This window comes from Electrophorus electricus, chromosome 20, assembly GCF_041902795.1.
Source record: "Electrophorus electricus isolate QZ-2024a chromosome 20, ASM4190279v1, whole genome shotgun sequence".
Lineage (NCBI taxonomy): Eukaryota > Metazoa > Chordata > Actinopteri > Gymnotiformes > Gymnotidae > Electrophorus > Electrophorus electricus.
In genome coordinates, this window is record NC_137516.1 from 15,830,001 (window position 1) to 15,852,500 (window position 22,500).

Genomic DNA, 22,500 nt, shown 5'->3' on the forward strand with positions numbered 1-22,500 from the left:
AAGCCAAGACGGAACAAAACCAGCGGGGTGTTGGCCACATTTGGGGGATTTTTGAAGGCTTGGGGAACGGACATGGGTGGGATGTTGTGAGCTGGGATGTCCTGTGTGAGTGCGCTGGCTCAGATGGCAAGATGAAGTCGTATCTACGCTCCGTTGTCCGTACGCTCGCTGCATGGTGCGCTATCGCCTCGTAAGCCCCTGTGACGTCAAACGTCTTCCAAAGTCAAGAAATTAGCTTCCTCGGACCAAGTGTTCAAAACAGCTTGCAGAGATACTATTTACCACATTCTCTCACTCTCTTTCCCTCTATCTCTCGCTATCTCTCTCTCTCTCTCTCTCTCTCTCTCTCTCTCACACACACACACACACACACACACACACACACACACACACACACACACACACAGGCACCCACATTGACAAAGACACACAAATGCACACCCATTCAACCTATACTGTTACACACACCTTTTTAAAGGCCACAAACACCATCACACTGTGGCAAGACTTAATTCATTCTGCCTTATAAGATGAAAGTAAATGTCTCTCTCTCTCTCTCTCTCTCTCTCTCTCTCTCTCTCTCTCTCTCTCTCTCTCGCTCTGTAGTACTTCATCACTGACTCCCTCGGACAGCCATTGTGTCTTCTTCTGGGAGAGGACCTGTCAGGCGTGTACATTGCTTCTGGCATCCTTGAAAACATCTTGATAGGTCATCAATGAAGAGCTGGAAAAAGTTAATAGGGCATGACTACGGGTAATATTTGTGAGTGTGTGTGTGTGTGTGTGTGTGTGTGTGTGTGTGTGTGTGTGTGTGTGTGTGTGAGAGAGAGAGAGCGAGAGAGTACATATGTGAATCCTCTTTACATGCTAGAAAACTGCTCACCTGCACAAAACTCCACATGCAAAATACTGTCCCCGGGCGGGTGGAACAGACACCAAAACTACACACCACAACTTGCACATACCAGCTGCTCCTGACTGCCTTATAGATCATTTATAACAGCTTCATATGTGTCTTATTACAGCATTGTGAAGCACCGAAGGAATTGAAAATGTGAAGTAGTGAAATAAGTTAAACTCCAGTCAAAAGTGGACGCCCACACAGCAGTTCATCTCACTTAACTGGAGTCACACGTAAAAACGTTTCTCTTAACTCCGCAGCCCCGTTCTGTTATTTCCCACTCAGCGACGTGACACCGTTTTGTAAACGCGTGTCTTGCGAGCTTGCGCATTTTTCTGTTTCCGTCACGTTTCCGTACGCGACTGCACGCTGGGTCTCGTGTAACGTGTTCTACACACCAACCTCAGGATGAAAGGACACACAGCTGCACATTTTAAGGAACCCACAAAAGTTACATCAGTCATTTCGGTTAGCAGTCGGGTGACTTAAGGCAGTGAGCTTTCCTTAAGTCCATAGAGGAAAATATCAGCATCTGCTATCGTAATTTGTGGGGGCAAGTAACACCCGGCATAGAGAGAGTAAAATTACATGCTTCACACATCACAGCAAAGCAAATAGCGTGTTAGCCCAGGAGGCATAAAATGGATGTGGCAAGGTAAAACTAAAACAGCTGAGTTATAAAGGCCGGACAAAAACGAAAAACGTTTCCAGTGTGCGGGGTCCACGGTCCTCTACATACTTGTGGCTCTTTTTCCAGTTGGATCCAGTGGCGCTGGCACCACAGTCGTACGCCTGAATGATGAAGGTGTACTCCTTCTGCTGCTCACAGTCGATTGGGCCCCGGGCCCTGAGGACGCCTTCCCCCGACGTCCGGTTCAGCACCTCTGCCTCGAACGGGGCCTCCTGCCCGTGGATCTTAAACGCACAGATCTCTCCTGCACAGACAGAGTGGGGAGAGGCCGGAGTGAGCTTGTGCACCACACGTGCAAACGCGTATGCACGTGCGCCCACGCTCGTACAGGCGCAAAGGAACGCTCATGCATGGTAACACACACACACACACACACACACACACACACACTTATGCAGGCACATGCTCGTGCACATACACACACACAGACACACATGCCCAAATGTGTGCACAAACAGTCCTTTCCGTTTTCCACTTGCACCTCAATAAGCCACTACCGCGTACGAGTCGGACACAGCAGGCTGTCTTCTGCCAGGCGCAGCGGTGTGGCGCGCAGGGCATTGTGTGCTTTTAGACCTGAGCCTGCTCGTGCTGGGTGACGGAGAACTGTTCCCTCCACCTGTAATTGCTTCATTGTGGAGGCAGCGTCAGAGAGAGCCGGGCACACAGCGAGCCAGTGTGGCATTTCACATTTGCTTATTGCGGGCGAATTTTGATGCCTTGCCTTTTTTCATCTCCCCGCCAACCCCCCACATACTCAATAAACAAAAGTATTGCAAAACACGTTAGATTTTTAGCTCAAGGGCACATTGTTAGTGGGTTTCTTTCAATTCAAGAACAATTCAATTATGAAAGCTGTATCGAGAATGTAATGGGCTTTATTTTCACCCCACACACACATTTTAATTGCAAGAAGTCGGCATCGCCTTCTTATAAGGAACTCTAACTGTTTACTTGTGTGTTTCTTCAGCTCGGCTCTCGGCCCAGCTGCGGGGCCTTAGCGTCACACACAGCTGCGTTCCAGTCTTCGGAACATATCTGCTTCCTCCACAACCCGAATCTCTTCTCACTGTCCAAGCGCAGAGCGCACCTGCTCAGAAACGCTGACGCCATGGCGACTCAGGGACCACAATAAAGGACCCTGCGTCGCTACTATATCTCCTTTGTGGCACTTATTCTCTCTCGGGCCCAGCATGTCATGTCAGGGGCCGGGGCAGAAGGCGGGGTAAACATGCAATGGCGACAGGATGGAGGGGCTATGGTACTCTGGCCCGTGACGGCCCGTATCACTTTAACCTGAGCAGGTTCCGGGGGAACAAACAACAGGCGCGTCCGGCACTGCTGCCTCGGCCAGATAAGGCCGGCGTTCCGCCCCATCCATGTCTCTTATGTCTCCTGCTCTCCCAGCCATTACTTACGTCGTGTTATGTCCTTCTTTTCATTTTATAACGTTTCATTCTGCTCTTCTGAAATCACCCTGGCTGCTGTGATGAAATATCGCAGCTCTGCCCTGTGGTTTAAAACCTCCCTTCCGCGTTCGAATTTAAACGGCCAGAACAACAGGACAAGTGTGATGTAGTGTGGCGTCCTTAGAAAATCAAATCAAATTATAATAATAGCAACACAGAGTCATGGCAGGGGGCATGTTTGCGGAGGTAAGCTCACCGGATCTTTCAAAAGCTCTCCGAATTTTCTCTTAGAAGGGAAACTGGGAGAGCTTAGGCAACAATAATAATAAGAGAAAATACATAAAAATCACAGCTTGCAAATTCTTTCAACTTCGGCGCTCCGGAGTTGCCGGCTGAGCCATTTCCCACTCCAGCTGCAGCCTTTTCCGGATTAAATTCCGAGGAAAGGCAAAAAGGGTCATGGGAGCACGGAAAGCCCGGGAACTCACGCGCGAACAGCGCTGAGATTCCCGTCAAGTCCGCAGGAGAGCGCTGGAGCGAGACCTGCGCGGATCTCTCTCTCTCTCTCTCCTTCTCTCCCTCTCTCTCTCCAGCGCACACGTCACCCTGCCCTAAAGATCCGGGCTGCGTCTGCCAGCCCTCTAAGGGAGCAGAGCTCCCCGTTCACAGCTAAGGGGACGTGCGAAATCTGGGGCCCACAGAAGCTGCCACGTTGCGAAGCATTTGGCATTAGCGGTGGGAGTGGGGGACGAGGCAGGGGAAGTTAATATGGATGTTCCAAACGCAATCACCCATGTAATTTGTGCACGGCTTAATGCTTTGCTACCGAAATTCATTTGTAAAAAGGCAGCTGGCAGACACCGAGGAAATCAGCCCTGAGATGTCCTGGGTACCTTCGGTCTGGAAGGGACACCCGAGAACGGGGCTCGCGTGCTCTGAAATGAGGTTCGGGAGGCGTGATAACTTTTACTTCACAATCGATCTGTTCCCATACCACCCCTGCATTCGTCTCGCCCTGAGAGATGGAAAACAAAGTTTTCCTGCTAGATCCGCGGCAAAAATAGATGCCAAATTTGTAAGGGTGGATGTACAATAAATCTTCTAAACCAGGGGCTCCACAAAGACAGTTTAATACAATGCAATCCTTCCTTGTGAATTTTAGGTTGGGTTATTATTTAAATTATGCAGCAGGATATTTTTCAACCCAAGCCTGGTGCATTTCCAGTGTGAGAAAATTACTTGCAGTGTAGATCAAAAAAGTGTCGGCCAAAGTGCTACACAATAATATCAATTAAAAATAGACACATCCAACAAGGAAACAATTAAAAATTTAAACAAGGTTTAACGAAATTCCTTGACATCCAGCAATTTATATCTTTCAAACAATCAAAATTAGATGCAGAGAGTCATTATCACTTGGTTTAAGTGGAAGAAAGAGATGTGTGTGGTCTGCATAACAATGATACGGAATTTTGTACTGTTGAAAAATGGGGACATGCCAAGTCAAGGAGAAGCAACATACTCCTGTGTTGACTAACTAAAACTCTACTACTTTTTGTAAGGTTTTGTTTATTACACTTATCCACATCTGAGATAGAGCTTAGATGTATTTTGTACTTCTAGGCATCAGCACTGATCCCTGTATTTTTACAGTAATCTAGATCACTGGTATCTTGGACTCTAACCTAATGTACTTGTAACACGTGTCGGCCCGAGGCGGGACGCACAGACTTCCTCGACAGGGACGAACATTTAATAACATAAACGACTGCAGCACTCACGTAATACAAACGATGAACATGAACAAGAAACGCTTGACATTAAACAAACACAATACACAAGGATACATCTAACATAAACATGTTGCATTTAGACATTACATCTACAACGACTAACCACGCCGCACACCCTGACGTGAGTTTAAATACACACAGACAAAACGAAGTCCTCCTACTGCACGTCGCGGGCCAAACCACGTGACTCGCGGGAGGCGAGCGTTCCATGACAGAACCCCCTCCCAAAGGGCGCGGCAAACACAAGCACACGAGAGCGCCAACACACAAACATAAGGCGCTGTGACGTGACGCCTGCCGTGCCTCGACGTGTCCGTGGCCTCAACGGACACGCGGGGGTGCACGTCCGCCCCGGTTCCAGACGTGCTACCTCCTCTAACGGTCCTCCTCTCTCCCGCCGCTCTAGGAGCGTATCAGAGGCGGTTTGCCTCCGAGGCTTTGGGCAGACCCATCCAGTCTCGGCCTCGAGTCCGCTGAGGGGAAGGGGCTTAGGAGATCCCGCTGGATCCACCCGACTGTCCTCTTCCTGGTCGTCGTGGTGCCCCTCGGTTCTCCTCGGCCCAGGCTCCGCAGCCTTAGGCCCCCTCCAAGAAATTCCAGGGGGTGTTCCACTCCGCCTCCGGAGAAGATACGGACAGCGATCACGGTGCTCTCGGCAATATCTTGGGATCCAGGAGGCAGTGCAGGGGGTGTCCACGCACTTCCTGCTAGGAAGTCCGTTCTTTGTCGAGGGAGTAGGCGTCCTGTGGTGGTTGGTCATTCTGTAACGCATGTCAGCCTGAGGGCCACACGGCGCGAGGCAGGACGCACAGACTTACTCGACAGGGACGAACATTTATTACATAAACGACAGCGGCACTCACACGTATTACAAACGATGAACATGAACAAGAAACGATTGACATTACACGAACACAATACACAAGGATACGTCTAACAAACACGTTACATTTAGACATTACATCTACAATGACCAACCACGCCGCACACTCTGACATGAGTTTAAATACACACAGACAAAACGAGGTGCAGGTGTGGTTACAAACGAAAGCCCTCCTACTGCACGTGGCGGGCCGAACCACGTGACTCGCGGGAGGCGAGCGTTCCGTGACAGTACTGTACTAGGATGTACTCTATGAGTAAAGCACTTTATAAGTCGCTCTGGATAAGAGCGTCTGCTAAATGTCGTAAATGTAAATGTAGGTGTTGAGGAGAAAGAAAAACAACCCTTCTTGACTGAGAAGGTTCTGTTTTCCAGATAAGGGGAAAATAGGAGATAATTCTAGACAAGAGGCGAACCAGTTCAGTGTAGCACCCTGGATGTCAGCGTTACACAGCTGAACTAGAAAAAATGGAATGGTCGACAGTATTGAAGGATGCACCAAGGCCCAGAAGAATTCATACAAAACCCTTTCCAGAGTCTTGTAGAAGAACGAGGACTAACTGGACGTAGGTGGGTGTACTTAGATAAAGGACGGGCAGGAATAGTGGGCAGGGCAGAGGGAGAGAACATAGCACACAGCTATGACAACAAACACGATAATGAGGGGTGGGCGGGTAACAGACGAAGACAGCACTGGTACAGGAGGGAAACCGTGCCGCTTGTTTGCAGTTTTTAAAAGTATTACTGTTTTTACATTTTTACAGTTTGATTGATTGATTCATTCATTCATTCATTCAATGATTCATTGATTTTTGTAACAGCATTACTGTTCATTCAGTTTTGTAATGGCATTACAGTGTCACCAGGTTTCAGGACGATAGACTGTATTTTGAGACGATGGTAATCCAAGCCTAATATATTGTGAAAAAGAAGACGAGACAATGGAAAGAAAAAACCTTTATTTGCTGTCTTGTAACTTCCATACCTTAGAGAGTTTTCTGAGTTTAATGTAGAGTGTAAAATGAATCATGATGCCCATTTAACATCACTGTATGTGCCTCCAATATAAGGTCTGGTATGCTTCAAATGACCTCACATGGAAATAAATATTAAAATCAGGATACATTATTCTCCACAGAAGACAGGTACTTCAACTAGCAGCAGTACAAAAATAAAATATTAAGCACCACTGTGGCTCTTCATCTGAGAACAAGACAAATCATAAGACTGCCTTCAAGGATTCTCATGATATAACCAGCGACAAATTTTTTTTCCACTCCATGTTTTCAGTCAATAAGGCACTGAAATAACTTTTCAAAAGTTTTCCACTCCAAAACTTGCTGAATATTTGAAACATTGAGCAGAAATATTTTGTGTGCCTTTGAATACACCATCATTTTAATACAGAAAGCGTTTATACAGGTAGAAGCATTAAAGGACATTGACAAATGCATTAAACTGTAAGCAAATGTCGACTGCACAAGGTCTCAGTTCCATTTCCTGGGGATAAGGTTATGCCTTCTCTTTCATTATATTACCTACTGGAAAATTCTGGAATAATACCGGAGTGTAAATGCTTAGAGATTTCAAAAGTATCTTTTACAGTAGCCTGATTTCCCAAGTTGATAAATACCTAAAACGTTATCAACTAGCAGTGGACGCTAATGCTAATCTGGCTGTCATATTAATGTTAATATTCATTTTTATAGTACATTAAAACATTAGCTACAGTAATATTTATACCATGACAACAATTCAAAAGCACGGTGCATTCACGGTCCAAAGAAGCTATGTTTAGGATTTAAGATGCATCTTTTATATATATGTGTGTGTGTGTGTGTGTTCATCAATGCCATGGCAACTAATGCAACAATCCCAGTGGATATCTCTCCCCGCTGGAGCTGTGGTACTGCAGAAAGAAGGCTGAGTCTGAAGTGAACGAGACGGAGGATGAAGGCTGGAACATGTGGGCCAAGGAAAAGGAGCAACTTGATCAAACGAGGACTAGTCTGTCTCAGTAAGGCGGTAGGGGACAGAGAGCATTATGGGTTGGTGTGTTAATGAACCATGCAAGCACTTACACCTGCCAGTAATTATTCTTATTCTTATTAATGGGTTGAGAACCTATTCATTTTTTTACACATTCATCATATTTATAGAAAACATCACACACACACACACACACACACACACACACACACACACACACACATATATATATATATATATATATATATATATATATATATATATATATATATATATATATATAAAATTCTCTTTTTTTTCTTTTTTTTAATGCAGGAAAAAAGAGAAGCAGAAAAAAGTTATTTTATCCATGAAATGCTGATGTGTAGAATGCATTACCCATAAAGTGGTGATTTATTCTCACTAACCTAAGTTTAACAGTGTAGCATCAGTGACAAAGCTAAAACTCGCCGGAACCTGGCCCTACACGCACTCTCCTGCATCAGACATCGGAACAGCGGCGGTGGGGGGATACTCAGACAAGACGCTCACTTAAATCTGACCCTGACTTCAATTAATCCTGTTAAAAATAAATAGGCTCACTGAAATCAATGTGCCATTTAGTCTCTATACTGGAAAGCTGTGTTCATTTACTATGCATGGGAAGGTGACTTCCAACAAAAATATTTGTTCTCCTATTAGAGATGCGCAGGTCCATCTTGTGGCGTGAGCTAAGTGTTATGTTTGCCTGAGATTTATTTTCATGGGGGAAAAGATCCACCAAGCATTAACTTAAAAGCATACCTGGTAAAACATCGCCAAAGGTTGAAACGAGTATTTCCAATTATTCAAATTCTTTTCTTATTGCCACCCCTGTCGGAGTTTTAATTACACGTCGGAGTTTTAATTACACGTCTTAATTAAGTCGGAGTGATAATGAGGTCATAACGAGGTCAAACCAAGTCAACAGTCAACTACAGAGCAGACGTGTTTTCACTTCATACATCATGTTGATCTTATTTAGGGTATTTATCTGTATTTATGTTGTACTTATATTTTTTATATTATTAATATGGAGGCTTTATATAAGCCTAATAGGTTTGTTGCCTCTCATTGCACTGTACATTATTTGATATTTCTTTGTTTACTGAGTATTTAAATTTGTACAAAAAAAACAAAACAAAACATAACAAACTGCCGTATGGCGTAACGGGGCCAAATGGACATTCTGCTGAGTTACAATTTTTGCTGACTTTAATCTTTAATAATTAAAGACTTTAATAATTTCAAAGAATGTTTTTTTTTCTATTAATATATTGCTGCTGTGTGCTAATTCTAATAACATTACAGAATGTCCCATAAAACACAAGACGCTGTTGATGCTGCTTTTATATATATATATATATATATATATATATATATATATATCAATGATGTCATCATAGGTAAAATGAAACAACACTTTTATCACAGCGATTTGTATGACCTCAGTGCAAAACAAACCGCACTTATAACTGGAAAAGCGACCCTATTTACTCTAGCAAGGAGAACACACTGATGGCAAGACTTAAAAAAAAATACACCGCATGCACCATAACATTGAAAACGATATGGTGGATGACTCGCTTCCACGTGAGAGGCTCATCAGATTCAAGGTCACAGAAGCCTCCAGCGCGCTAACGTACTGCTCGGAACCTCAGTCATCGGCGAAGCCTCGCACTACCGTGCCGACAGGGATGCGTCGCCAGACAGCCACCAATCTCGGAGACACAAAGTCCTGTCGTCCATGCACTTTTCACGAGCAGTGATTCACTGTTTCAGTGAGGTGTTTTTTTTTCCTGTAATTGCAGGCCGTGCGGAAGTGGCGGGGAGGGGGCTGATTAATACACGGTTCGCGGATTCAAATCTCCAGACTTATCTGTAATTCGTCCAGCCCGTCCATGTTCTCTTATTTTAATTACTTACTGGATTATACTGCTTCCTCCACTAATGACGCGCGGTTCGCGCTAACAGACGCCACGCACACACACACACACACACACACACACACACACACGCGCAAGCGCGCGGCTCATTCTCTTCCTCCAGTCTGAGGCAGTTTCCACTGCATTTTGGCTAAATTGGCAAATCAAAACAATGCGCTTCCTTTATTGACCAGAGCAACCATCAGTCGATTCCAGTTCCCGCTCAGACATCGTGTCCTCGGGAGAAAGAAGAAAGCGCATGGCCCAACGCGCTCAACGTTATGGAGCGGGAGACTTCTGGGGGAGGTCGTTTTCAAAAGACCCCCATTTCAGAACGCACGGTTGGCAGGGCCTCTCAAAGGCATGTTGGCATTTGACTTTCCCAAGGAGAACCAACTCCAAAGGACCTGAAAACACACACACGGCTAGCGCTCCTTCCCTTCTTATCCTTGCTCTTTTTTGTTCGGGCGCCCCTCATTCCTCACTCCCCCTCTCCCTCTCGCCCCCTCGCCCTCGGATCCGCAGTGCAGAGAGTCGTTTTCTGAGCTTCATCGCCTAATACGGCTCCCCAAGGGTAAACCTTTATTGTCCGGCTCCCGAGAATTCATCGTGCGCCCACAGGGGTCTTTCATTAAGATACGGAAACATTCGGAAGATAGCGGCAGTCATTGGTCTGACCCTTCGGCTAATAAACAGCTCTCCCGGAGCACCGGCGGGAGTATCTTTTACCCGTCTGTTTCACAAAGCCCGATGAACTGGGTCAACTCAGTCTGGGAAATTCGATAGCGGAGACTAATTCTCCTTCATCTTAGGGGTGGGTAAAGTAATTACACTAATTGCTCTTGCGGAGTTGTGAGATTTACTGTCGTGCGGGCCGCGAGCTCGTCCTGGCGCAAGGCAGCCCGGTTGTGAGCCGTGAGCGCTCGTGGGGCAGCTGAACGGGTGGCCCTCAGTCTACGGGATTTCGGGGAGGCACTCGGAGAAACAGAGCCGTCGGTTACAAATCGAGCCCCCCTTTTTGTGTCGCCGGGAAACAGGTCAGGAAGGCTGGCACGGTGGGAGCTACAAACCAGGAACGTAAAGAGAGGCACAGGTCCTCAAAGCCCCTGCACGTAGCACGCAGGGGGCATGTCTTAGATGTGTCATTGAGTGCTTACTGCTGTCTTCTGATTGGTTTTTGAGTTTTGAGTTGGAAGGCTTCCCTGGGGTTGGGTGACACTGTTTACCTTTCCCCTCCCACCTCAGACACGCTCTGTTCTCTCACCATTAATTATCAGTGAATCAATGCCCAGGTGTCTCCGCCCAGGTGTCTCCGCACACCTTCCCTCCGCTGCGTTCATCCCTGCCCTCCCTCCTGTGCCGCGATTCTGACCCAGAAACCCGGAACGCGCGGAGAACACAGACTGGGAGAGTGGGGGCCTCTCTGGGCCGGAAGAGAAACAGCGGCCTTTGAATCCAGACAGTTCCGCGTCCGTCCCCTACACTCTCAGCCCTCGGCATGGTCGGAAGGGCTCACCCTTCACACGCACCATCTCAATAACGGACTATCCCAAAGTAGAATTCTCTAGTCCCCAGACCTCCTTGGGGACGTCGCTGTGGAACGGAGGCCGGATAACTGGCTGCATCGGAGGCTCCGGAGCCGTTAGTGTCTGGGAAAAGGAAGAAGAAATCACTATGGCTACACCATGCGGGCACAGCTGCTTTTGGAACGCCTGGCTGGCACAACTACCCGCGATTGGCCAGAGACCAGAGAGAGAGAGAGAGTGCGCCTACAGGAAAGGTGCAGAAAAATCGTCATGCCAACGAGGGCTGTGGAATAACACGGCGAATTCAACTTTAGGGGAACTTTAACAGAGAAAGTTGATTTGTACGTTTGTTTGGTTTTTTCACCCCACATTCAGGTGTTCGGTTAGAGAGGCAACACCAAAACAGGCTTTTGAGTTTTTCCTTTTTTCATTTAAGACATATTAAATGGATCTGTGACTGAACCATTCCTGGTCTGCTTGGATTACGGCTTAGACAAATCCGCGGGAGAAGGGAACTTTTAGAGCTCAGTCACTTTCCCTCGGAGAACTGCGGCACCAAAGATCAATACCTCAATCTCAATGAGACACAAAGAATGAGGCGCAAATTGCAACCCAAGACGAAATGCCAAACTTTATGAAAGATTCCAAATGAAAATTTTACCAAAAACGCAAAACTTTGGAACCCTAGCTAAAAATAGTGGCTGTGGTAGTTTCATAAATCATACCTGCATATTGCATAACATTTTCTTTGCATTTTTCCCTCATTAAGACACATTTGCTCATGACAAATTCATCTGGGTGAACATTATTTCCTTAGCAGTAACCCTGCACGCATCCCGCACGACGAGCAGTTGGCAAAAAAACGGCGTCACAACACCAGCGTGGAGACGTCAGAGCGTGCTCCTGGGTGGAGCAGGGGGTGGGGCAGGAGGTGCTAGGTGCCCGTGGTGACGGGCTGTCCCGGCGGACAGGTGGGGTGGAGTGGGTGGGAGGAAATGCTCTCATCTGTAGCCGCTCTTTCATGGGGCCCTGGGCCAACGCCGCACTGCTCTGTTATATTGGTTGTATATATGAATATATGTATGAATATATGTATGAATGAATACATACATACATAACATATATATATATATATATATTTTTTTTTTTGATCTTCATTTTTTTTTCACTCACACACACACACACACGCACACAGATGCACACACACACACACACACACATGCATATGCACTCCAACCCTGGGTGGGGCAGCAATCCATTCATACACACCGACTCACTTAATCAAGCCAGTTTAGAGACACCTAAAGACCTGAAACGCACATCTTTGGAAAGCATGTGGAAACCAGAGTACCTGGAAGAAACCCACACACCCACACATGTACAGGGTGTGTGTGTGTGTGTGTGTGTGTGTGTGTGTGTGTGTGTGTGTGTGTGTGTGTGTGTGTGTGTGTGTGTGTGTGTGTGTGTGTGTGTGTGTGTGTGTGTGTGAGACTTGATGTGAAGTTTGTGACACAGTCATCTGTGAAGATCGGCAAAAACTCACAACTAACCTGCGCTTGAACAATTTCTCAGCGTTTCTCTTTAAGGCATTTCTCTAATGGTCATATCAAAACATGGCTTTACTCGAATAACATTAAACATTCATTAAATAATGTAGAATGAAATAAAGCTCTTTAAATCACCAGTGATTCAACACAAAGCGTAAAACATGAACAGGGAGTCTGTGGAATTGAATCCTCGGTGGGTAATTGCAGCATAATTCCTAGCTGATGTCGTGGAGAATATTGCGAAACGCGTACGTTATGCCGAATTTTTTCCGGCGCTTGGGCTAGGAGCCTGGGGTTAAGAAGTCTACAATGTAAAGATGTAAAAACGCAGTGCGGTGCAAATTCCCACTGCAGCTACATGTATCAACGGAGGTTTTCTTTGGGTTCTAGACTTTAGAAAGTCACCTCTCGACCTGCACGCACCAGTTGACACACATACACACAAAAAAAACATTTTTTGCCTTAACATAAAACTATCATTAAAGAGTTTCCATTCATCATATTTCTAACCCTTCTGCTAAGGCAAGGTTTAAAAACCGTGGGTTCCTCTTAATGCCAATACAACTATTACAGAGTTGGTAAGGTAGATGAGAAAGGGGCACTTTTAATGAAAAAATCGTGCATTTTGACAAAAAAGAGTGAATTTTCCTCTTGGTGCCCCTTAGGAAGTGCTGCGTTTCTCACGGCTCACATAGCGAGACGGCCCTGGTGTGTCCGGCACGCGGGTTAAGCAGGAGCTCCAGCAAGAGGAGACAGCGTCCGTGGACCAGAATGTCAGAGCGGCCAAAGGTCGCCACCCATGTCAGCTTGCAAAAGGCAGGGGTGGCCCCGTGCCTGGAGGCGCCTCCTCGAGGAGGCTGGGTGGCTCGGCGCGCTCAAGTGGCCCCTCCGCCACCACCTCCGGAATGTCAAAAGGACCAAGCGGACTGGAGAAGTCTGGACGTGCCGGCCTGCGCGTAACCACGGCGACGCTACAAACAGGAAAGCAAGATAAAGCCAAAGATGACTCGATGTCTTTTCTTTCTTTCTTCCCTCTCATTTGCACACAGCACAGCCCACCAGCCTTAAGCAGGGGGAGGGGGGGGTCTTCTGGATCGTTGCCAGAGCGTTATTCCTCCTGATGAATTGGAAATTGCCCCAATTAAACCGTTATTTTCCCTGTGGCAAAGGATCGGCCATAATGGAACAATCCAAAGCCTTGTAGCAATTAAACGTAGGCGATAGCTGCGGACTCGTTCCTCGCGATGGATTTGCCCGCCGCGATGGCGGACAGCATTTGCGAGGGTAGGTGGGGTCCGGTGCCTGTGGCCGTTCCTAAGGAGGTGCAGGTGCCTGGCCCTCGGACGTTAAGACCTTACGCATCCAGAGCTAACAGCTCTGGTGCCTCTGTGCCCTCTGATCCGGTGGGTTAGCCAATCCCGTTCCTCGAGAAGCTCTTTAATACCCTGAACCTGAACACAGCAGGTCTTTTCGATGTCTTCCAAAGCTCCTCTTACAATTTAATACTGACTTATTCAGCAATGAGCTGCTTAGTATGTCACTGAAGTGAGGGAGAAGCCGCTTCTGGTTGGGCAGATGGCAGCAGAGGATGAACACGGGTGGGGTGCGGGTGGGGTGCGGGGAGGTGGGGTTGACGCTATACTCAGGACACGCTGGCAAACTGCACAAACAGATTCTCCAATTTTTTTTCCCCCACTGAGCAAAATTCTCCTGTTAGCATCATCAACGGGACAGTCTCCGACAGGTTAACTCCACCAATGGGATTCCTTCCCACTGCGCACGGATGGCGTTCCGCACCAATCAGGCGTCCCACCAACAAGGCTCTCTACCAATGAGCCTTCAGTCCAGGCCAATTCAGTTACAACTTACACCAGTGTGGCAGTCTAATGGAAAACTTCAACCTTAAAGCAATAATAATATTTTAACTTTTTGAGAAATTTCTTACTTACAGTTGCTTAACAATAATCTTAATAATAACTTCAGTTATTATTCTCATTAACTCTCGTTAAGCATGATACCACGGGAACAGTTAGGGTACCATTTTCGATTAAACACTGCTTTCTTTCCCAGATCAAACACACCATACCAAGCAAACACCAGCGTGTGGCGTCCGCGTGCTGACCCGAGCTCTGCTCCTCGAGCGCACCTTTCATCACGCAAGACGTGGCGGCGAAAGCCACTTTGCAAATTAGTAGCGTGAGCTGTGACACTTCACTTGTTTGTTGGGTAGCTGCAGTGTGTTCTGCCAAACGGCGCCTGGGCAGATAAACAGCCTCCCACCCCCCACCCCACACATCCCACCTTGTGGTCATTGCGCACGTGGATTCCGGAAAGGTCACCTAAAGGGCACGCGGAGACCGGTGACGCTCGCGCACAGTGCCATCAATCCAGTGCAGTTTTGAGCAAGGAATCGTAGGGGATTTTTAGACGCTGAGCAAATGGCAGCATGCTAATGACGGTGATAACAGGGAGCAAGGGGAGACCACGGGGTCACGGCTTTGCTCCTGACGCGCAGACAGCGTGTCGCTGCTTTGTGGTCCTTATCTGTGTCTCTCCAGAAAAACGCTTTCTTAATGCCATGTCTTCGGAGGGACAGCGCCAACCCCGCTGCCTTTGTGGAGGCTCACAACCCCTCCTCACCTTTTCAGCAATTCAAAAGGATGGAGAGCTCAGAGCTGCAGACCACACACAGATCTACACACTCATACATACACACACACACACACACACAGGGCAGATGTAAAGGTCAGGGCCCGAGGTCAAGGTTAAGGTTAACCCCTTACTATGACCTCACGTGTACCTAAGCATCTCCTAGAAGCCGTGTTTGTAAAGTTTAAGTCGGATTTGTCCGACTTTTTCTAAAATGGTTTCCTTTAAGGCTGCATAATTTCTACAAATCCATCTTACTCCATCAACTCCACATCCTACACTTTCCTACATCCAGTGTCTGGATGACTATGACTATGTCTTAGTGTCTTAGCTAATACAGGAAAAGCACATAATCACTTCTGCACAGAAGACTCCTTTAACTAAGCACACAATCACCAGAGGTAATCTCTCTCTCTCTCTCCCTCTCTCTCTCCTCTCTCTCTCTCTCTCTCTCTCTCTCTCTCCTCTCTCTCTCTCTCTCTCTCTCTCTCTCTCTTTCCTATCTTTCATTATGCCTGCCAACTTCCAGAGCTTGCCTTCAGCGTTCGTACAGCAAACGTCTGCTTGTCCATCAATAATGCAGAGGGGCTTATATAGCGCACTAGTGCTTCTCAAAACATTGCAGGCCAGGAGAGTGAATAAAGTGCAACAACAGACCGAAAACATGAGTGCCCATAAAAGCGTGTCCCTCCAGGCTGAGAAGTGAGCCTGGAACAGGGCTCCGCCCTGCCTCCTCCCTGGCTCTGCCCTGGCCACGCCCCCGTCCAGCCCTGACCCGGCCCTGACCCTGCCCGGCCCCGCCTTGGTCCCGCCCCGGCTTGTGACATTTTCGGGAAGCGCTAGTGCAATAGTCCCTCTGCACTATTGATGGACAAGCGCTCATGGCCCCCCCCCCCCCCCCCCCGGAGGACGTCAGGTGTAACGCGGTTACCCAGTTACGCACTTCCTCCAATGGTACGTTATCCCTTTCTCTAAATGACAATTTAAATAAACCAGTGAAAAAATTCCAGATTGAGCCAATGGCAGAGAAGGGCAGAGGAACCTGACCGTGTCCCGGGCAAACATCACGCTTCTTTTCCCACCTACCTGCAGCATTTTCCTTGCTGCACCCTAATCCTCTTTAGCCGAAAAACCTTCAGTGCCTCGGTGCTGACTTCAGATCCTTTTTCTAGCTGCAAGGAGCTTGGTAAACATAATTGGCCAAATAAATAATGTATCAAATTTAGAGGGTTTTTTTTAATTGTCCTTTTTTTTAATCTATCGTCGTTTTGAAGTGGATCTGATGACGTCGGCGTGCGGACTGCGACAATAACCACGCCTGTGTGGACGAGTCGATATATAGCAGGCGAGATGCGTAACAGGACATTGTGTCGAGTACGACTGTCCTCCGGCAGAGATGAACTCCGTCCTGTAAGTTACGCTGCTTCTATAGACGAACATTAAACATTGGATTCACTAAGAGAGGAATTATGTGCTCGCATAAATACAAATGAGATGCGAACCAGGTGTTTACATTTTATTACACTCCATGACCAAACAAACAAATAAATAATTGTAACAAATGAAATAATTGGGGGAAAACCGCTTTATTTTAACAAATGGCCGCAGAGGAAAGTATCGGAGAGGCGCAGCTTTGTTAATATGAAGTGACTGATAAGGACTGAGGGGAAGCCTTCAGTGTTAACACTGTTAATTATTCCACAGTCATTCCTTCATTGTGCATTGTGGGATACTGGGCCATTATTCCATGGGAAATAAACGTCCTTTCTCAGAGGGGTGAGGAAAGCAAATATACGTTGCCCTCCAGAAATTGTGGATCTGGAGACAGCCAGGGAAGGCTGTTCACTTCAACCTTTTCCGTGCTGCTTTTCCATTCATTTGTAACCCCCACCATTAGCTTGTAGCCTGCTGGCTACTTTTCAATAACAGCCAGATGTGTAATTGCAAAGCTATTTTCCAATGAAGACAAGCACGGCGGCGTAAATTCCACAATGTTCCGAACAGCGACGGAGGGTGTGTCTCCTCTCATCTCCTCTGGGTTACGGTGCTCCCGTCCTCTGCCCAGCCTTCCCACAATGCCCAGTGCTGGCGTTGATTAATTACACCTAAAGAACCAAAGCCCAGAGTAGGACTACTGATGAGCTACGGGCTGTCGTCATCCCCAATTTAAAAAAAGACAAAGTAAAGGGGAAAAAGACTGTTGTTGTGCAGAGTGAATGTTAGCGTGGGCTCGAGGCGCAGGAGCCAGAAAGGGGCGGGTAGTAACTGCTTGGATGTCCGATTCGGAGAAACGAGGAGAAGACAGACAGGACCCTGGAGAACATCGGGGGGTGACAATGGGCGCAAAACAACGACTAACACGTCTTAAAGAACAGAGGAGGCAGCTTAAATTACGATTTGGGAGGTCAAGGATTGCGCTCTGAACCTGAGTTACGGAGCCACCCATTTTCGGCCAGCCACATTCTTCTGCACGGCGATAAGGGGCCCCGCCGGTTACCCGGACAAGGTCTCTGTTTCAAGATGACTTGCGGTTTAGGGGAGATAAATTTACGCCGGCTCACGGCACACCAAACGTTCCCGCCTGTCTCCGGGGGATTGGACATCCTAAACGATGTGGGAAAAGAGAAGAGTGGTGTTTAAGATTCTGGAATGAATCTCTTTGGAGTTCTCATTGTTCCCAGACCCCCGGTACCCCATGCGCCTCTGACTGTTATATAGTAAAACCTGTTATGAACTGATGCGCTTAAAAGGGTAAAGTATTTTGGAGGAAGAAGAGCGGAATGTATCAGCATCTTTGATTTTTAGGAAAGCTTTAGAGACACAGGTTATGATGGACGTGTGAAGATCTTGAACCAGGGGTTTGAACACAGCCTCGAAGATTTCTGCATTTATGTCAAAATATCTTTGCATTTACAAAATGCCACCGATACATGTTATCTCCCACATCTTTAATGGCTGTTGATATATGGTTGAAAAGCCAAAAGTTCAACATCTAAACCACATTTCAAGCCATTTTTAGACAAAGGCTGTAAAACAGCCTAAGAGACCCATTAGAAGGGTCCACATTCTGCTCTGGTGGACCTGTAGTTCTGCAGGAACCACAGAACAACCACAAAAAAAAAAAAAAAACGCAGAAAGCGCGACTGCGTTTTCCGAGGTGAATAAACGTTCCGGGGCACGAGAGTGCTGAAGCGAGAAGTCACACTCGAGAACGTGCGGCACGAGCGAGTGTCCCGCGAGCGGACGTGACGGGCTCGTGCGGAGGTAGCACTTTGTGTCATCAGCATCAGAGACCAGAACAGCTTGCCGGGAGTTGACAAAAGAACACTGGACAAAAAGCACTTTCCAAAACGTCAATGTTGTCAAAGAAGAAAGACAAAATGTCTTTTTTTTTTCATTTTCAAAAATCCTTTCTTGTCATAAGTGCATTGTGGAGGAATCGACCCATTTACAGTTTTGACGGCAGAAAGAACCCGCAAGTGTACATTTTGCTTCAACTCTCACTTTGTCGCTCTGTGATTGATTGCTCCCCACACCCTCATCCATTGCTCTGTCAGGCACTAACAATGCCTTGCAGGCGTGCTGCCTCTTCCGCAAAATCCGCTTTCTTCCGCCTATGGCGAGAGGATTACCGGCGAGGATGTCCGAGGGTGACCCCACCGGATCACGGTGGGCGTACGTGGGCGCAGGGGCGCTTTTCCGTTCCCACTCGGAAGAGCCCATTCTCCGGCGCGCTTATCTCCGCCCGTTCGCTAGGGTTGCCGAGTCCCGCGTTTGTGAAGCGCCGAGGTGGGCGCGGAGGAACTTTCCAATTCCATAAGAAACCACCTCATGCTCAGAAATCGCAGATCTCGCTGGCGCGGAATGAAACGAAGCCCCTGGTGGGAAAAAAAAAACAAAATCCAAAACTTCTAAGCAATGTTTTCATGTCACAGTCAGGTTTAGAGAAGTGTACGGAAGTGTACATCCAAAAACCGGCCCACGACCCGGGGCCCCTGGCTGGACCGCGGCGTCAGCGCTGGCGCTGTGGCAACCTGGCATCGCAACAGGGCGTTTCAGGGCAGCATTCCTAGCCTCACGCTCAGTGGCATCATTCATCAGCATGATCTGATGATCATTTGCACTTCAGATTACAAAATGTTAAGCACGACATCAAGGAGGCTAATGAGGCGGAAATGAGTCGATTACAATAATTACCCCACCGTAATTGACCCCAAACCCCAGTCTGTCCGTGGGTCTCCACATTTAGCAGGTGGAGAAGAGACAACTGCGCACATTAGTGGTGGACTTGAATATAAGGTGCGCATATCAACCCACTCCCTCTTTCTTATGTATATTGCCACCCTCATACTGGTTTGGATGGAGAGGTGCGTTCCTCCCATCAACGACACCCAGGACTCCAGAACCATGAGTCTGGGTCAGATAGTGCTGTCTGCAGTCAAACCGGCGCACAACCCAAAAGACTGTTGCTGAACTCCTAAAGGTATTTGTAATTGATTCAGCTATCATAGAGGTGAATGCTAATCTGAATGCTCTCTCACACACAAACACAGACATGCATAAACACACACACACACAAAGGCATAAACACATATGGAAAAAGCACCTGGTGCCCCAAGGCTTTGCAATTTCACTTAAAACTGCTAAAGTATGATGTCCTTAAACAACAGGAAAGAAAGCAATGATGTCCATTAGCTTTTTATTATGTATGAGAGCATGGACTGCTTTTGTGCCCTTTATAAAGCTACAAGAAGGTCATGAATATTTGAAAAGTCAGGGGAACGGAAGTACCCACTGGTTGGGTCTGCATCCTCACCCACCACATATGCTGGGGTAATGCGGAGTGCATAGTCCTTGACAGTTTACTCCCACACTCTCTGCCGCGTGGCTGTCGGGGTTGCTCACATGAGCATTCCCCTCTGCAGAGGTGAAGGATCCATGCCCCACCCTCTCCATGCCCTCAACCCCACCCCCTCATCCTATCCCCGCCCTCCTGGAGCCTTCTCTTCGGGCAGGGCCTGAGTCTGTAGACGGGCGAGCCGCAGGCGAGGGCACAGTGGAAGAAGGCCACGTTCCTCATCGCTGGATCCGGATTGCGGCGGCCCTGGCGAGGAGTTGGGGGGAGGGGGGGGCCGTCACACGGGACAATTCCGTGCATTCCGAGCGAATGAACGCAGGTTTCGAGCTGTTAGTAGCCCATTTTCCGCTTCTCCGAACAATGCAAACGGGCTGAGAGGGAGATATGCAAATCGGGCTCTAATTGGCCTGTCAGGACCAAGCCTCTCCCAGTCAGAGGGATGCCAGCAAAGGGGAGAGAGAGCTGATTGGACTCGGCTGCAGCCCTTACGCGATTCATTAAGGTGAAGCGTGCGCGTTACGCCTCGGGTCACCGCACCGTCCTTGAGAGCAGCTCTCAACCTTCCACACTGGCAAAGTGACCTCTTTCCGTCACGCGGTGGTCATGCGCACGCGCCGAGAAGCGTCTTCCCTGCCTCGTATCTCTCCGGAACAGATGCACACGCGGAGATCCCAGAATGCTTTGGGCTCACTCCGCATTATTGGTAATCGGCGATACTTCATAAGGACAAATTTCCCTTGCCGCCGATAGATCGCGTTATCGGCCCATCTGCACAAAAGCTTTCGGTTAGCGGGTCCTCCGACAGGCCCGGGGTGCCGAAGACCTGCCGCCGCGGCTGTCCGTGCCTCCATTGGAGAAGTGCGGAGGAGCGTTTGGGAGGTTTCTCGCTCTCGGCAGCTGAAGTGAGGTGGGGACCGGCGGGGGCGGTTTCACCGGCAGCAGAAGAAAGCAGGACGTGGAAATGAATTTGAGCTTTCACACCGACAGACAGAGAGAGGGGGGGGGGGGGGTTGTGGAATTGGGAGGGAGGGAGCGAGTGAGTGAGCGAGATGGAAAAGGGAAGAGAGGAAAGGAAAAATTGAAAAGCAGATCGGCACGCACAAGGACAAACGGAATTTGTCAGAGGCAGGATAACATTTCAGGCCGGCAGCAGCGGTAGGCGGAGAGCAAAGTTTGGCGAAAACTAAACCCTCCTGCTGTAAACAAGCCAATCTGGATTCCGCTGTAAACCGCTCTGAAGTTCAAGTTTAGATTATTCTCTCTTCCCGGCAACAATGTGGCAATAACAGCCTATCAAAACCGCAGAGGCGCGCTGTCACGTCAGCCTGTGTTGACAGACTTGGAACAGACTGTGGGTCTCTAGATTGATGCAAATGGACAGCATTTGTTGTTATATTCACACACAAACACACACACACACGTGCGCGTGCACCACGCATTTTCACTAACTGCGCAAGCTGTGCTCAGTGATAAACAATTCTCGCTATCTGATCTGTGCTGTGATCTTTCATGTTTTCAGCAGAGAAGCTTGTTAATCTCAAAGCACAGAACCCTTATGCTCACAGCGTTCCGAACATAACACACGCGGGTGATGCACGCCAAGCTCTGTTCTTAATTACATCTTGTTTTTTTTGTTTGTTTGTTTATATGTTGTGTATCTTATTAAGAAAGTAATTAATTGAGTTGTCCCTTTTCCACATTGCAGAAATGATCAGAAGTCACTACCATAGTCGTGAAAACCTGTAGTTACAGAGCGTAGCAGGAGAAACAGGCAGACACCTGTGGACCAGCCCACTCCACACTGCACTGAAGCACTGCACTAATGCACTAACGCACTAACACACTGCACTAACACACTGCACTAATGCACTAACACACTGCACTACTGAACTAACACACTGCACTAATGCACTAACACACTGCACTAATCCACTACACTAACACACTCCACTATTGAACTAACACACTGCACTAACCCATTAACCCACTGCACTAACCCACTGCACTAATGCACTAGCACACTGCACTAATGCACTAATGCACTGCCCTAATGCACAGCACTACCACACTGAAGACGTGCAGTGAACAACAGGACAGAGGCTTTTAGGAGTTTTACTGACAGCAGCGTTAACGCATGAAAGCAGTTCAAACGAGGAGAAAAATAAATAAATAAAAGCTTCCACTCGTTTGCCATATATTAGAACCACCTCCCGATATCGACTAGCACTGCCTCTCCTGTCTTCTTATTAAGGCTTTTTCTGGAAAGGCCAGTGTATACACGAAGCCTGCGCCAGGCCGACACCTTCCTGTA

The 22,500-nt window shown here is 47.7% G+C and overlaps 1 protein-coding gene across 1 annotated transcript in view; it reads right to left on the reverse strand.

Moving 5' to 3' along the window:
* clstn2a (calsyntenin 2a) overlaps positions 1 to 22,500 on the reverse strand; it is a 151,534-nt gene that overhangs the window by 55,897 nt on the left and 73,137 nt on the right. Inside the window, exon 3 of the mRNA XM_035536004.2 lies at positions 1,641 to 1,836. Coding sequence (XP_035391897.1) covers positions 1,641 to 1,836 — 196 coding nt within the window. The remainder of the gene's footprint in view (positions 1 to 1,640; positions 1,837 to 22,500) is intronic.